We start from the raw sequence: 15,664 nt of genomic DNA on the forward strand, positions 1-15,664 counted from the left end.
TAGTTTCACCCAAAGGCACAAATTTTTAAATGACATGTTGTAAGAGAAGCACTGCTGTCTAAATAAGTAAAATGCAAATTGTCCACAGAAACTGTCAGATATATAGATTTAAAATGAACTGCTCTGTTTCATATCTGCACCTCAGAAGATTTTTATATCTTTCACTTTAAATCATATTAGTTACAGAAGATCATTACTCAACAACTAAAGGAGAAGAAACAATATAATCTTATAACATCTCACTTATCTAGAGTATAAGAAGGTTCCAGTCAGCTGATGCATCAGTTAACTGGAATAATGATATGAATTGTGAATAGATTACCATTTTTCAAAACAGTGCAATATTGTAAAATTCAGTGAACATTGAATTCTAACAGTAGATATATAGAGAATATGAACTAGATCAGGTTTCTTCTGATCTTGAGTTGTCATATGTTTCCTGCTCACAGAGTTGAGGTGAGTAAACTTTTTTGACTATGAGAGATTAATTTATAATTACAAAATAAAAGAATTTAATGGAAAAATAGAAAGACTGGTGTGATTCAAAGACCAGAGGTTTGTCACAAAGAGATAAACCAAAAAAAGTAATAAATTAGTTAGGCTCACAAATCTAGATGTATTTTTATGAAGATTAGTGAGAGAACAAAAATCTCAGAAATAGGATATTTTTTTTAAAGCAGTACAACTTGAAGAAAAAGTGAACAGAAACAAACATATCCATTTTAAAAAAAGGAAAAAAAATATTGAAAAAGATGTCCATTCATTTAGTAATGTAAGGACCTAAAAAACAAAAATGTTAAAAAGGCCACATGTAAAAATACCTTTTGTGGAATTTAATATTTGGTAAAGTGATGCTATGTTTATGACATTAGAGGAATATACAAATCCCAAAGAGAACACTATACAAGGATATAAGGGTAATCTGTACTGCTAAGAAAAGTCATTTTATTTTGAATTCTATATATGCTCCTACACAATCTTGACTTTAACACTCAGAGGGCAGGTTGAAATAATGAAAGGATTGGAAAAGGTGTGACTCAACAAAATATACTCTACAATTTTAAAAAGTTCTAGGTAGAAATAATATAGATACCAAAAAGAATTTTTCCTAAAATGATGGTCACGAATGGAAAGTCTAGGTTAAAGTGGCAGCAATATTTTAAATGCAGTGTTTCCAAATTCTGACATCTTTTCTTAACACTATGTTATGTATGATTTGGGTTGAAATTTCAAAAGGGCTCCAAAGTAGGCAAAAACAGGTCAGGAGACAGCTAGAGTGATTTTTTGACACATCTGGACCACTCTAAATGTTATTTGATATGAAAACAGAATCAATTGCAACACTTTTTTTTTTTTTTTAACACTTTTCAATAGATGGTTTCCTACAGTCCTAGGATTATAGAAAATTTCATGGATTTAGGATTTTCAAAAAATCATATCAATGTAGGCTTTTCCACTCTATTCGATATAATTTATTTTGTATGATTCCTTAAACAAATAAAAGAAATATTTCACAATACAGTTTAGATGAAACTTCATTAGTCATTTATAAGTGTCTTCAATTCTTAGGGAACGATTATGTTTTTGGCAAGAAATCAACAGGTTTCCAAAACACAAATCCTTATATGTTTAGTACTGTATTGTTTAGGCTGATTTAAACTGAAAGATATACTTGCTTCCAGACAAAAAAAAATCTGGAGATAATGTTCAAAATGTGAAGCCAAAATCATGAGCAAGAAAGATTACAAAAATAATATTAAATGAAAGTGAAGTCGCTCAGTCGTGTCCGACTCTTTGCAACTTCTCTTTGTAGCCTGCCAGGCTCCTCTGACTCATTTGAAAAGACCCTGATGCTGGGAAAGATTGAAGGTGGGAGGAGAAGCGGACAACAGAGGATCAGATGGTTGGATGGCATCACCGACTCAAAGAACATGAGTTTGAGTAAACTCCAGGAGTTAGTGATAGGCAAGGAAGCCTGGCGTGTTGCAGTCCATGGGGTTCCAAAGAGTCCGACAGGACTAAGCGACTGAACTGAACTGAACTGAGGCTCCTCTGTCCACGGGGAATCTCCAGTCAAAAATACTGAAGTGGGTTGCCATTTCTTTCTCCAGGGGATTTTCCCAACCCAGGGATCAAACCTGGGTCTCATGCACTGCAGGCAGACTCTACCGTCTGAGCTGCCAGGGAAGTCCCCAATATTAAATATATTGTTTTAAATATTGGGATTTTCTAAATTACATTAATGATATAATTTTACCAGTTATATTCTTGAACTTAAATTACTTTTATGTTCCTTATTTGCTTGGACTATCTAGATTGCTTTATATTTAACTTACCGTGTCACTTGAAACACGTTAGTTTTAAATCACATGTTTACAGTTTTAAAGAAAGTATTGAATTCCATATGAAAGAATATAAGGAATTTTAAACTCCAGAGAATATTTTTATTTCATTTTAGCAAGTGTTGAAACAATTATTAACTTTTATTAAAAGTTAGTTATGTTTTATTATTCTAGTAAAAATTAAAGGTAAAGCTAAGCTAAAATTTACTAACATTTTAAAATAAAATCTAAACACTGCATGACCATACTCTACATGTTTACATTTATTGTCTCAATCTTTCAGTGTATTCCTTTGATCCTTAATAGAGTATTAGAAATCTACAACATAACACATATAAGAGAAGACATGGCTGTAAAGCGCTCATGACTAATGATGTTAAATATTAACAGATAAGTTAAAAATTACTCCTGATTAAAAAGTTCCATTTCATTAAGTGCATTATATATATACTCTTCATGGATCTTTTCTTATACATAGAAAAATGAAGAAATAAAATTGAACACAGGTTTTTTAGAAACACAAAGTATGTTTTTAAAACATGTATATACACACTTCTGGGTAAAAGTTGTTTTCCTCCAATTTTTAATTTTAACTCTACATTCAGAGGTGTAGAAATGGAAAGTTCTTGGGTGCAATGACCTCATTTGTATTATTAAGCGTATCACCATTTCCCTGGGATCATTTCTAAATGATAGTACTAGCTTCATAAGGCTTTTTTTTAGGGCTTCACAAAAGTAACTAAATATACAGCTACTTTTTTAACATCAAAATGTACATTATGTTCATTTAAAAACTAAATGTATGTTTAGCAAAAGTAAAACTGCTTTCTCAAGAATTATTTAAACACTCTTGATTTTTAAAAAAGTATTTAGTGCTGATTTTTAGTTTCTTTAGTAACATAAGGGACGTGCTTTTCAATTTAGATGATGAGAATATTTTCATTTCTGATGATACATGATACACATATTAACAGCTACCACTATGTGAATTTGGGGGCAAAATAGTCAGGAATGGATGGTTCTGATTTAGTTTGTATAGTTAAATTAAGCATAAATTGACTATGCTTATTAAGTCAGAGGCACAAGGTAATTTAAAGATAACTGTGTGTCTAAGATGACATTAATCACTGGAAGTTAAAAAATGTTCAGATATGACTAAAGTTATATGAAGAACTGAGGAGAGTATAAATAAAAACAGCAAAATAGCTAATTTTCTGCTTCTTTTTCATCCTGGTTACACTTTACCCCAAACCCTAAATTGTGAGCAATGTGAGCTGAGCTGACTAAAACAGAAGACATAAATTGCTACTCAAAATTAATTGATTATAATACACATCTGGATAATATGCAAAAAAATCTTAATTTTCTTAGTAAAATAATACATGCATTCTTTGATTTCTAGCAGTACATATAACTGATAACATATTTCATAATCCCTGAAATCAAGGATCTAAGTGAAAATACTAGACTCCTAAAGTAGAGACACTGGCATTATAATATATGCAGCATTAAAATTTTTATCAAATAAAAAATGTTACCATGACTTTTTAAAATTAAAAAGAAAAACTAGTCAGTAGAGAAAGATTTTTATAGATGTTCAAAATTTCAGTTCTATAATGTAAATGAAACTTCATCAAGGTTGGTATTCACTAAGAGTTAAAGAGGGTGAACTGATTTCTCACTATATTTAATGTAGAATTACCATGTAATATATGCTAACAGAAAATATTGTGTATTTATTTAGAAATACACATTTGAATTAGTCTGAATCATATACACTTTGAATTTTTGCCTTGACATTACTGATAATATACTTCTGTAGTGTATATTCTTACTTTAAGTGAAACACTAGTGAGAATATGTTGTTTTAAATTTGGAAAACTTTGGTAAGTAAAATTTTAAATCCAGAATTTAGTTTGAGGGGCAAAGAGTGAATTATAGTCCTTATTTATTAAAATTTGATTTTAAGCTGCTTTAAATCATAGTGTATGCGGATGTGTAAGTTAAACATTAGGACTTTAGCATCCAAATTACATCTATAAGATATTTTGTTAGATAGTTCAACAAAATAAGTATTTGTGCCCTCATATTTCATAGCTTTATAAAATGAAGCAAAACAAATATCAATAATTTATATTTATTTGGTTCTGAAATGCTAATATACTGTGTTATTCCTAAGTAATTTGAAAAACTGAATGCAATCCTTCTAAATACACAATTTGATCACTGTTGCTATCAGAATGGACATATTCAATGGCAGATTCACATTTTTAATAGTAAGATAATAACTAACTCTTATTATCAATATCCAGAGTTGTAGTCAGATCCTTATCCTCCATATATTTAATCCATGACTTTCATATTTACATAAAAGGGCTAAATTCTTCTAGTTTTTTCTTCCATTTAAGTATTTTTTTCATCCCATTTCATAAGTCATAAAAGAAATAATATATCTGCAGTGGCTCATTTTTGTTTCTAATTTATAGTTCCATTATTTTTATTTTTTGCACTGGAAGATCAAAGTAAGAAAATGACACATACATTGGATTTGCTGTACAAGATAAAAATCATCTTTTGATTAAGTTTTTATAATTTCCATTCTTATCAAATATTAGTTGATGTTGTTTGATCAAAATATTGAATCATCAGTGGTATTTAACCATTAACTAAAAAGTAAAGATTCCTTTATAGCAGTGAGTAAATGGAATAATTTCCTTAGCAAGACCCTCAAATAAAATATACTAAATAATCCTAAAGCATTTGTTTTTCAGCTGATTGTATAAAATAATCCACTTAGAGACTAGGGTCCCCACATCGAAAGAGCTGAGTACAATGATCAAAGTCTCAATATTAGAAGAAGAACCTGTTGTTGTAAATAAATGAATAATATTGCTGTAGTGATATGCTTTCATCATGTAGTTCCTCTGATTCTGATAAGTGACTTGAATCCATGCCAACATATTACTAAACTACGCAAAATTATCAAACTGATGGCTGCAATGTATTCTGAACTTAGCCTAACATGTTTAATGTCTTTATGGGAAAAGGATGACTAAGCAATAATGCTGGTATCGATAAGAAAACAAAATTTCTCTGTGAATTGAGTCAAGAGATGTTTTTTCCGCCTTACATAAGCCCTTCAAAACACATGGAAATCAAGTAAACAGGTGAGCAATATTCAAAGGAAATATGAAGATCATTCGAAAAATGTTTTCAACAACATCAGAAGTTATGTTTGATTTAATATACCAACCCAGGAACCTGTCTTCCTGTTAAGTATATTCTTTTCTGTATTGTATAGTGCTGCCTGCATCCCAGAGTCACTTTTATCTTTGTTTTTGAAAACAACGTGAATTCTATTTTTACTAAGAAGAAGGGCATGTTGAACTTTATTTCCTGAAAGGGAAGACTTTGATACAGCCTTTTATGTAATACTTACTCAAATATGGTGGTTTGTAAGGCGCTCGTGTATTAGACAGCAGTCCATCCAGCTCCTTCCTCTCCAGGGTGCTGTGAAGGGCCTTCTCTTTGCCGAAGGTGGAGAAGGACCTCTCCGCCCCAGGCTGGGCTTCTGGAGTTTCAAACACTTCAGTGTCTGGAACAGAGTCCATGCCAGGAACATGCAGATTGCTACGATAATCAGCAGCCTGGCGTCCATCAGAAGGGACAAAGGAGGGCATCCAGCACCGATCTGAGTGGCCAAGTGCTTTACATTCCTCGGTGCAGTTGGAGAAGAGATCCATACCTGTGAGCAGAAAACAGAGAAGCTACGGATGGAGGCTTCATCAACATGACCAGCTGCTTGTGTCTGTGCTCAGTCGCTCAGTCATGTCCGACTCGTTGTGACCCTATGAATTGTAGCCCACCAGGCTCCTCTGTCCGTGAGATTCTCCAGGCAAGAATACTGGAGTGGGCTGCCATACCCTCCTCCAGGGAATCGTCCTGGCTTAGAAGTGAAAAATTACAGGCAATGTAAAGAGTAATAGGTAAAGGTATCTTAACAGATTTTTCTTATGTTAAGAAAAATCTGACAGGCTCCTGACAGGAGCCCCAAATCACTTTATATTATTTTGTTAAGGGTAGGACTCTTGGCAAACAGGGTTCTGAGATAGATGCTGAACTTGTCAGGATGTTGAGGGAAAATATTAACTCTAAATTATTTAAATACTTAGAAAATAGTGAGAATCAATATTAAGAAAAAGAAAATCTGTGAAATTTGTAACAGAAAAAATAAAACCCAAGTGGAAAGCCTTCATTACCTGTAATTTCTAATGATGATAAGTCATATTTTTTTCCTTAGAGACAAAAATGGAAGAAATATGGGAAGCGTGAGTGATGATATTTAGATAATAAGATCTAGACATGAAATAAAAAGTGAAATTCAACAGACACATGGCATACATATGGATACACCAATAAATAATAAGAATAAAACAAGAGTGGCCAAGAGCATGCTTTTTTAGGATCTTAGAAAATGACTTTCTACAAGTTATTTTTCAGTGACACTCTTGTAGTCCATATTACTACAAACTGCTTATCATTTACCACTTAGACAAGCCCAGAACAAATGGCTGTAATTAGTGAAACCAAGGTAACCAAGTGCAAGGTGAGTCAGCTGCAGACGCTATTGGCGAATACCTTATTACTTGTTCTATATTGGAAAACACTTGTCCCAGACAACACAGAAATGTTTGCTTACTGATCCTAGAACACCAAGATTTCAAATGACACCTTCAAGTTTCATTGTCTCCTGTATACTGACAAGAATATTAAACATGATATTTATGACCCAAGAAAGCTCACTCAATCTCTTAAGCAAAATATCATTTTGGGGCACTACAGAATACTATCTGTTATTCAATTTGATAACTAGCATTATATAAAAAAGTAAGCACACAAACAAAAATCACATTTTAATGTGTTTCTAGACAGAGCAATGCATTTATTAAATATGTTTAAAAATAGGATCAATTAGAAATAACCAAAGAGTGATTATTCTGTACATCAGAAACTCTCAAATGCATGAAATGCCTGGTGTGAAAAAACCAAGGATTATTTTTTTAATCAAGAGAGTGTAATGAAAACACTTGTTTGTTTCTTCTATAAATATTATGAGTGACTTGAGCTCTTGAGCAAGTTTTAGTTTGTAAAATCCTGACACACAATAATTTACTTTTTATATGCATATTTTAACAGCTCTTTATATAATACAAAGAAATAAATTTGTCATAATTACTAAGCCCCCAGATTATCCTCAAGTATTTTGGAGTTTAAAACAGTTAATTATGTAAATTGCTTAAAGAAATAACACCAAACTTCTTATCATATATTAATCTCACGTTATAATGACTTTTTAAATTTTAAATTAAACTGTGTATAATGCTGGGGCTTTCCAGGTGGCTTATTGGTAAAGAATCTGCCTGCCAAGCAGGAGATGCAAGAGAGGGGAGTTTGATCCTTGCACTGAGATCTACTGGAGAAGGAAATGGCAACTCACTCCAGCTTTCTTGCCTGGGAAATCCCATGGGCAGAGGAGCCTGGCAGCCTACAGTGCATGGGGTCACACTGAGTCTGACAGGATTTAGTGACTCAACAGCAGCAGCAAGCATGTGTGACTAAATCTGACTTAGATTATAATAATCTATTGATAATTGTCATGCATAAACCCAGAACTAAATTACTGATCAGTGCATTATTGAGGAACATAAACGTGAGCTGAAGCTGGGATAAGGAATCAGACTAAGATCAGCAAGTGAAACAGGTCAACTATTTTCTAGACACCAGGGAAGTTATCTTATTCCTATAAGGAGATAGGTATTAGGAAAAAAAAAAAAAAGAGGAAGGGAAGAAGAATATCCCTGATGCACACTGACACAGCAGGTAACTAGAAGCTATAGAACCAGAGAGATCTGTATGTTGATGTGCTGTACTCTAAACACTCCCTATTTATAGTGTGATAAGGAATAAAAGGTCTTTTTGATAGATGGAGGTACCATTAAAATTCAATTATGGGCAATTATTTTAAAAATAAATTTATATCATATTAAATTTGAAGTTGATGGAAAAATTCAAATATTAAGATAGAATTATATTACCAGATCCTGATAAAGATGGGTACTAATGTAAAATTTGGAATTAATACAATTTTTCATCACATAACTGATAAAACCCTTTCAAATACACCTCATGAGACCATTAATAGTATTTCACATCTTTTTGAGCACTGTATCCAAGGATTCTTATAATTCTGAATATGATAATCACACAGAAAAGTTTTAATGATCTAGTCTCTGCATTATCTTTAAGATATTTGAAGGTACTTTTATGAGATGTTAGAAGGTACTTTTATTAGAACTTGTTTTCATGACTAGTTGATGTTCAATTGTGCTAAATTTCTTCTCTTGAAGTATATGGTTTTCTGCCTCTTTGACTTATTAGACGCTAGTTAAAATTCCCTTAGATGATGAAATAAAGTTCTCCGACTTGAAAACCTGCACAAAAAAATTATCATGTGCATAACAAGAAAAGTGAGAAATATGATAAAGTTTTCTGTTGGATAAATAGTGTTACCTGCCTGGAAGGGGAACAACACTTGTACATAATGTTCCTCATAAATTTATGAGCTACTCCTTTTAAAGTGGGATCCCCATAGTGATAACACAGCTTTATGTAACTACAAGGACAGGGAAGATGGCACACCTTGTGCATGAGTATGTTTCACACGTTTTACCAACAAAACAAGTGTACTAATTTCTCATAAGGAAAATATCAGACGTAGAAACAATTTTTTTTAATCACATAAAAAGTATATCAATAAATTTCAAATAAGTTTCAGAAATGTTCATTTACAAAAAATTTTTTTTTCCGTTTCATATGTATAGTTTGAGAACCAAATAACTTGTGCCCATTACCTGGCCTCACCTTAGGGAGCCACTGAAAGATGAAAATGGCTTTATCTTTTTTCATATATCACTAGTCCCCATTAAGTATATTATTTTAATGACCAGACAAGCAGAGGCATGTTTAAGTTTTGTGGTGGTCAGTGACTGCACAAAGGACTGGAATGCCAAGTATTTCAGTACATGGGACATTTAAAAATGCGTGTCTTTCACACTGCTTTTGGAAATTTTTAACATCTCAGGTTGAAGGCCCAAGAGAAAATAACTTCAACATCATGTCATTTCTCTTCTCATTCAAATGCCCTTATTTTAGAACCTGTGAGACTTGTGTAGCAGAAAAGTACAGGCCACACCTGAGTTATGAAGTTTTGGTCATTCTTAAGAAACATTTCAACATACAGATTTTATTTGCAATTTCTTGTAATTTATTTTTTTCCACTTCTTGGAAATGGTCTGTTCTACATGGCACGACAGCTGAAGTGATAGACTGCCTGTTATATAGAGATATATTTAGACAAATTTTAAAATACATCTTTTTACACTAGCAAGTAACTTGATCCCTTATAGTCAGAGGCTGTGATATTACCACTGAGAACAAACTGTGATTTCAAAAATGTAATTATAGTCAATTTGTTCTGTTTTCTGATGAATTCAATACAACAAAATTACATGGACCTTTCTCATGTAACAAGCCTTCAAAAAATGTATTTTTCCCCAAATATGATAAATTAGTTAAAAAAATCAACACACATATTTTTGAGGAAATTGTAAGTCTTCTTTTAATTATTTAATACTGGAGAAATTAGAGATATTAACAATAATCACCAAAATTTCTGTAGTTTTTGGTTTGGTTTGGGAGCAGAGATTTTACAACATAATTCATCTATGAAAAAATCAAAACATGCAGATCAAAATTTTCTCACTACTAACATATTTCAATATGTTTATATTTTTCTCCATTTTATCTTAATATTTGTTTTATATCTTTTTCAATTGTAAATGTCTTGGCATTACCTAGTTGTAGCTCATATTTTCAGCAGAAACCTTAGCAAAAAGCTTTTGCTTATTCAGACTATGGTATAAATTCACCTTATTTATAAAGCCAGAAGCTAATTGCCAATATCTAAATTCTTATTGGAGTTAAGAAAGGGAAATTTTTAACTTTATGATAGGCCGAAAATTCTTATTGATATTGCAGTAGTAGTACAATGGCTTAATTTATTTCATGATATATGTTTTTCTACTAGTATGAAAACACTGACAATATAAATCACTTTTTAAATTTAGTCAAGTTTTGACCATGTGTCATGTACAAGTCTCCTAATAATTAGTTAAGAAATAAACACATTTAGAAGCTAACCTGTCTTTTAAATAAACGAAAAATTTAGAAGAAGAGAAATTTGAAAAATTTCAGGTAAACTATAACAAGTAACATTAACTTATGAGGGTTTTCTTCTTCAATATACATTTTAAGAAGGTCAATTACTAAAAATAAATTCAAATTTAATCTTAGTGTGCACATTGTGTACTTAATAAATGGGGTGGGGTGGAAACAACTACTTACAGCTAAATAGATCTCCTTAGATCTACCTCGGATAATACTAAAATGTTTAAGACTATACAGCTAAAAATGTTGTATCAGTATTTAAATCAGACAAAAAAAATCTATCTTTTAATCTAATGGTATTATAAAATTGAACATATACTAGTTTTAAGTTCACTTTGGCTTTTTTTTTTTTTTGCTATTTAAGCTGTGATTAATCAGTTTCTCCCCTTGTGATGGTTTATGCAAGCATTTACCACATCTCCTTGGACTTCGGCCATACCTAACCAATACATCAATAGTGTACTGAAAAAAACAGAAAGCACCTTGACAAGGCTATAGAAAGAAAGTACCACAGACCCGTGGTCAAGTCGAAGAATTCCACACATGGAGCCAGGTGCAGTGGAAAACTGAAAAAGCTTATGTGATTCTCTGTGCAGCTGCCTCCGTGTTTAAAGCCCTTCTATGAACAAGATTGGTGACTGCAAATGGCTTAGAGAGGAGAAAAGCAAGTGGGGAGGAGGGAGAAAGAACAAAAAAGAAAACTGTTCATAGAAGAATAAATGGAAGGCATATCCAAATAAATAAATACAAATTAATGTTAACACGGAAAATGAAAATGGGAATAAATAAAGACTTAGGAAGCTTAAACAGGTGAAGAACTAAGCTAAACAGCGTATACTATGTAACATGAAATGAGGTATAAACTAGAGAATTCAGAATTCATATCTTTTCAGTGTTGTTTTCCCATGATAGTCTAACTTTCCCCTTTAAAACCTAAAGCTGAGTGGGATTTGCTTATTAGCTCAAAAGTTTTTCATATCCTAACACTGGAAACAGATTTGCTATAAAGAATATTCTCTAAATATTGCCAAATTGGAAGATCATCCTGGTTGGAAGATCATCCTTTATTTCCTGGTTGTATAAGGAAATAAAGCAGATGTACCTGTTTACCTGAGATAGGCTTAACTTTTAGGAAATTAGCTCTAGCTACTTGGTGTGAAGTTTATAGTACACAACAAAGAATGGACTGGAAAAAAGTCATTAAGTAAAGGCATCTTAATTCTCTGCATTTAGGGTTTTATACTTTAAAAGGTAAACAATGTAACATCATTTTAACAATAAAACTAGATATATTAAATCTGACTGCAATTCAGCACACAAATGTGTAATTATTTCTTAATACAAGTGTGTTAATACAATTCAAAAACAGCTATCATTATGCCCAGTAGGTTGTGGCAACCCTATAAATGCTAATGAAATAGATCCACAGATTGTTAATTCTGTCATACTTTTACATGTTAAAAATCTAAAGACAGAAAAAAAAGAATTTGCCATTTTAATAAGAAAAATGAAAACTACCCTGCTTTTAAACATGTTTTCCAAACACGATTTAGCATTTAACATTTTCAAATGTTTTGACATCTCAAATAATTTGTAAGTAATGTTACCAAAATGGCAACATTGAGTGCTTGCGAAATAAAAGAGCCGCTGGGAAGGCACATTGATAAGAACATATTCCCATCCATCTTCCAAATTTAGCACTTTTTGCAGATGTTTATTCCTTTCTCTTTCTTCAGTTAAGTTATTATGGCTCATTATGTCTGAGGAACTAAACTAATTGAAATGTTCATTGAGACTGGAGTGTTACAGAAAAAAAAAAAAAAGTAAGGGGGAGTGGGAAAGGAATAAAATACACCCACAAGGAAACATGCAGCGGGGGATTTTCTTTTTTTTAATGTTAAACATTTTGTTTCAAAAGCTTTAAAAGGCTGACTATGAAATCAGAAACTGAAAAAAGAATAGGAATGAGCAATTCCAAACATACACCTTTTAAAAGATAACAATAAATCATATGTCATATATAGGCCAAAAATGAAAGGGACTTTGTACTCAAATATAAACTTCTGGCAAGATCTGGTTTGTTGTCGGGTTCCCAGACACTAAATAGATGCTCTGTTCACTTAGCGTGAAGGCCCGCAAGGGGCAGGGACCTCCGGGGATTCTTGGCAGTTCTCAAGTCTCATTAGGTCTGCATATTAATGACTTGCAGCAATATAAAGAGACCCTTGAGCAGTCTTTTCGCCCCCTCCTCTTGCCTGCGTTTCCCAAGGCCAAGGCAGCCTCAGACACACCACACATGAGCCAAGTGAGAGGCCTGCAGCCACCACTGCTGCCAGGCGACGGTGGGGCGGGTACTGCCCTTTGACACACTGCCTCAACACCTTTCAGAGGTCCATGGAGTGTGTTAAGGAATGGGTGCTCTCGAGGATCAACGTTACCTTGAAAATGAGAACCCTATCTCCCTATGGCTTAATCATTAACCAAAATAAACCTTAAAAGCTCAAGTGAATGAAGTTGAACCTCCAAACAGTCCAATGATGGGCGTTTTTTAGAAGTGACACAAGCTAGCCTGCCTTTGCATTGCTTTATGTGTCAGATAAACACAAAACTCAGTTGAAAGAGAAAAAGTTTAAAAAAAAATTCAAAAAGCATCCTTCATAACTGAAATGCAAATAAAGTAGAAAAAAAATCCAAACCTTGTGAAACTGTTTTCATTAAGGTACATATTTTATTTCTTTTCAGTGTCTTCTTTAATTATTAGTAACTAGAGTTATCAGGATTCTATAAAACTTAAAGGGGACATGTATACAGGAGAAAAGTAATGTAAAATAAAGTAAAACAAAGTAAAAAATATGTATCACATTGTAACTCCCATCAGGGAATACCTTCAAGCTTACAAGCAAATACACCCAGAAGTCAACTTTTGAACATGGATCCTGTTGAAAATATGAGGAATGCTTCAGAAAATGCACATTATCAAATGTTTACTAATGTCCTGAAGCCTAAGAACCCAGATTTGGAAATCCGGCTTTCAATCTACTCATGACTTTTAATCACCATTCCTTCTCTCATTCAATATTCAGTGGAATGTAAAATGCATTGCTCTGGAAATGAGAAAATTTGGATTTTGGTTTCCAGTCATCCACCTATCTTCTTGTGACCTTGTGCAGGTCAACCAATTTCATTCATCTTCTGTTATTTCATCCATAAGCAAGTCTAATAATAGCTTAATTGACTGAAGACTGGGGACTGGACCAGGTGAGAAATCTATGTCCTTTGTATGCAATATAATTCCCGGAAAGAACATGACATAAAAAAGAAAAGTTTCATGATCTCACGTATTCCACAATGAATTTCTAACTTTCATTCTCTAAAGGAACATTAGACTGTACTACATATCCCTTTGAGTATACAATTGTCAACATAGGATGACACCAGTTTTCTGTAGGTTTACTAACACTAAAAACTACTTATAACATCATCCTCTCAGGATTTATTTTTTAAAAAACCACTATAAAAGTCAGCATCGCCCTTTAATCACACTTACCAGCTGACTGGCCGCGGTTGGTGGCGTCATGATCACTATCTCCCTGTTCACTGTCTCCATGACCACTGTCCTTAGAGCTTACTATGTCGGCTTCCTGGAATGCAGAACTAGAAGTACAAAAATGTGAATATTAGAATAAAAAAAGATTGAAGAAACACAGAAAACATTCTTCTGCCACCACATGGTCACCTATGGTGCTGCAGATGCTTATAGCTCTTGATTTCTGCTTAAAGCTAGTTTTTAAAACCTTAAGCCTAACTCTCCAACACTGAGCATCAGCAGTCAGTTTGAGCCCTTAAGACATGTAAAGTTCAATCATTATTCTATGATTGGAGCTAAGCATATGCTTATATCATTTTCATAGGACAGATATATATGTATATGTCTGGAATAGTTAGAAAGATTATCAGAAGCAGCGTAGGAGTGTAAACTGACAAAATATTCAAATATACTTAGTGGTTGTATATAAAAGAAACACACCAATATTTTTTAATTTATTGTCTAGAAAACCTAATACAATCAATATTTATGTCCTGTCCTAATTGGAAATATTTTATCATTTTCTATTTTGCTATTGAATAATATGCCTAATTCCTACTTTTAGTAGGTCGTAATTTGTCTATACACCAAGCTAGGAAAAAAAAAGGAGTCCATACCTGTTAACTCGGCGAGGTCTGTCAACTAGATAGCTGAGCTCTGCTCGCTGGTGTTTAGTCTAGAAAAAAAAAAAATAAATCAAGAGCATTCGAACGCTATGGGTTTAACTAACAGTCTGATTTTGAGGTTAGGAACTATTTCTAGCTTAAGGAATTGTGTACATTTTTAAGGAATTTCTAAGCTGTTCTAAGACCTCAGACTAGTTTTTATAAAGACTAGTGCTAGTAAAGACAAGAAGATATGCAGATTTTGCATATCTAGATTTACAGTAAAGGTTAAAAAAAATACACAAAAGGCCAATTTTAAGTGTGTGTGTGTGTGTGTGTGTGTGTGTTTTAAGGAGAGAATGCAAATAACCTCATAGCTGGCCCTCATAAACTACTGTCTCCAATAGTCAACCTAGATATACGCTGCAGTCTTTCTTTCAGTGGCCTAAAAAAGTGTTTAGGTGCATACTGGTTGACACAAGAAAAACAGCACGCTCAATAAGCAAAAAGGTTGGATATTTTATGGAATTATTTTGTTGTTTATTTTCAAAATGTGCTTAAGATACAAATGAGCTGTACAAATATTCATGAAAGTCAATGAATAATATCTAAGACTCAAAATAAATAAAATAACCTGCCAAAAAAAGGAGTTCATAATACCCGCTTCCCTCCTGGCCCCAATTCTTCCCCCTCCAAACACACTCTGCATTCTCCTCCCCGCCTCCACCACCCCACACACACCTTTTCCGGTCCAAACTTTCTTTTACAGAAATCAACTCTGTTCTCCCTCTCCCTCCCTCCTTTCAACTTTGCCACTTCTCCATCTTAAAAAAGGAAATCGGAAT

General features: G+C 33.0%; 1 protein-coding gene across 3 annotated transcripts in view; it reads right to left on the reverse strand.

Moving 5' to 3' along the window:
- Positions 1–15,664, reverse strand: part of PCDH10 (protocadherin 10) — a 46,377-nt gene that overhangs the window by 26,377 nt on the left and 4,336 nt on the right. For 2 of the 3 annotated variants that reach the window (XM_061384184.1, XM_061384183.1), the window contains exons 2-5: positions 14,832–14,890; positions 14,176–14,282; positions 6,602–6,637; positions 5,782–6,087 (exon numbers count right to left, since the gene is read on the reverse strand). In XM_061384184.1, the coding sequence (XP_061240168.1) occupies positions 5,782–6,087; positions 6,602–6,637; positions 14,176–14,282; positions 14,832–14,890 (508 nt within the window). The remainder of the gene's footprint in view (positions 1–5,781; positions 6,088–6,601; positions 6,638–14,175; positions 14,283–14,831; positions 14,891–15,664) is intronic. The other variant, XM_061384185.1, reaches the window with a different exon arrangement.

Source organism: Bos javanicus, chromosome 17, assembly GCF_032452875.1.
Source record: "Bos javanicus breed banteng chromosome 17, ARS-OSU_banteng_1.0, whole genome shotgun sequence".
Taxonomy (NCBI): Eukaryota; Metazoa; Chordata; class Mammalia; order Artiodactyla; family Bovidae; genus Bos; species Bos javanicus.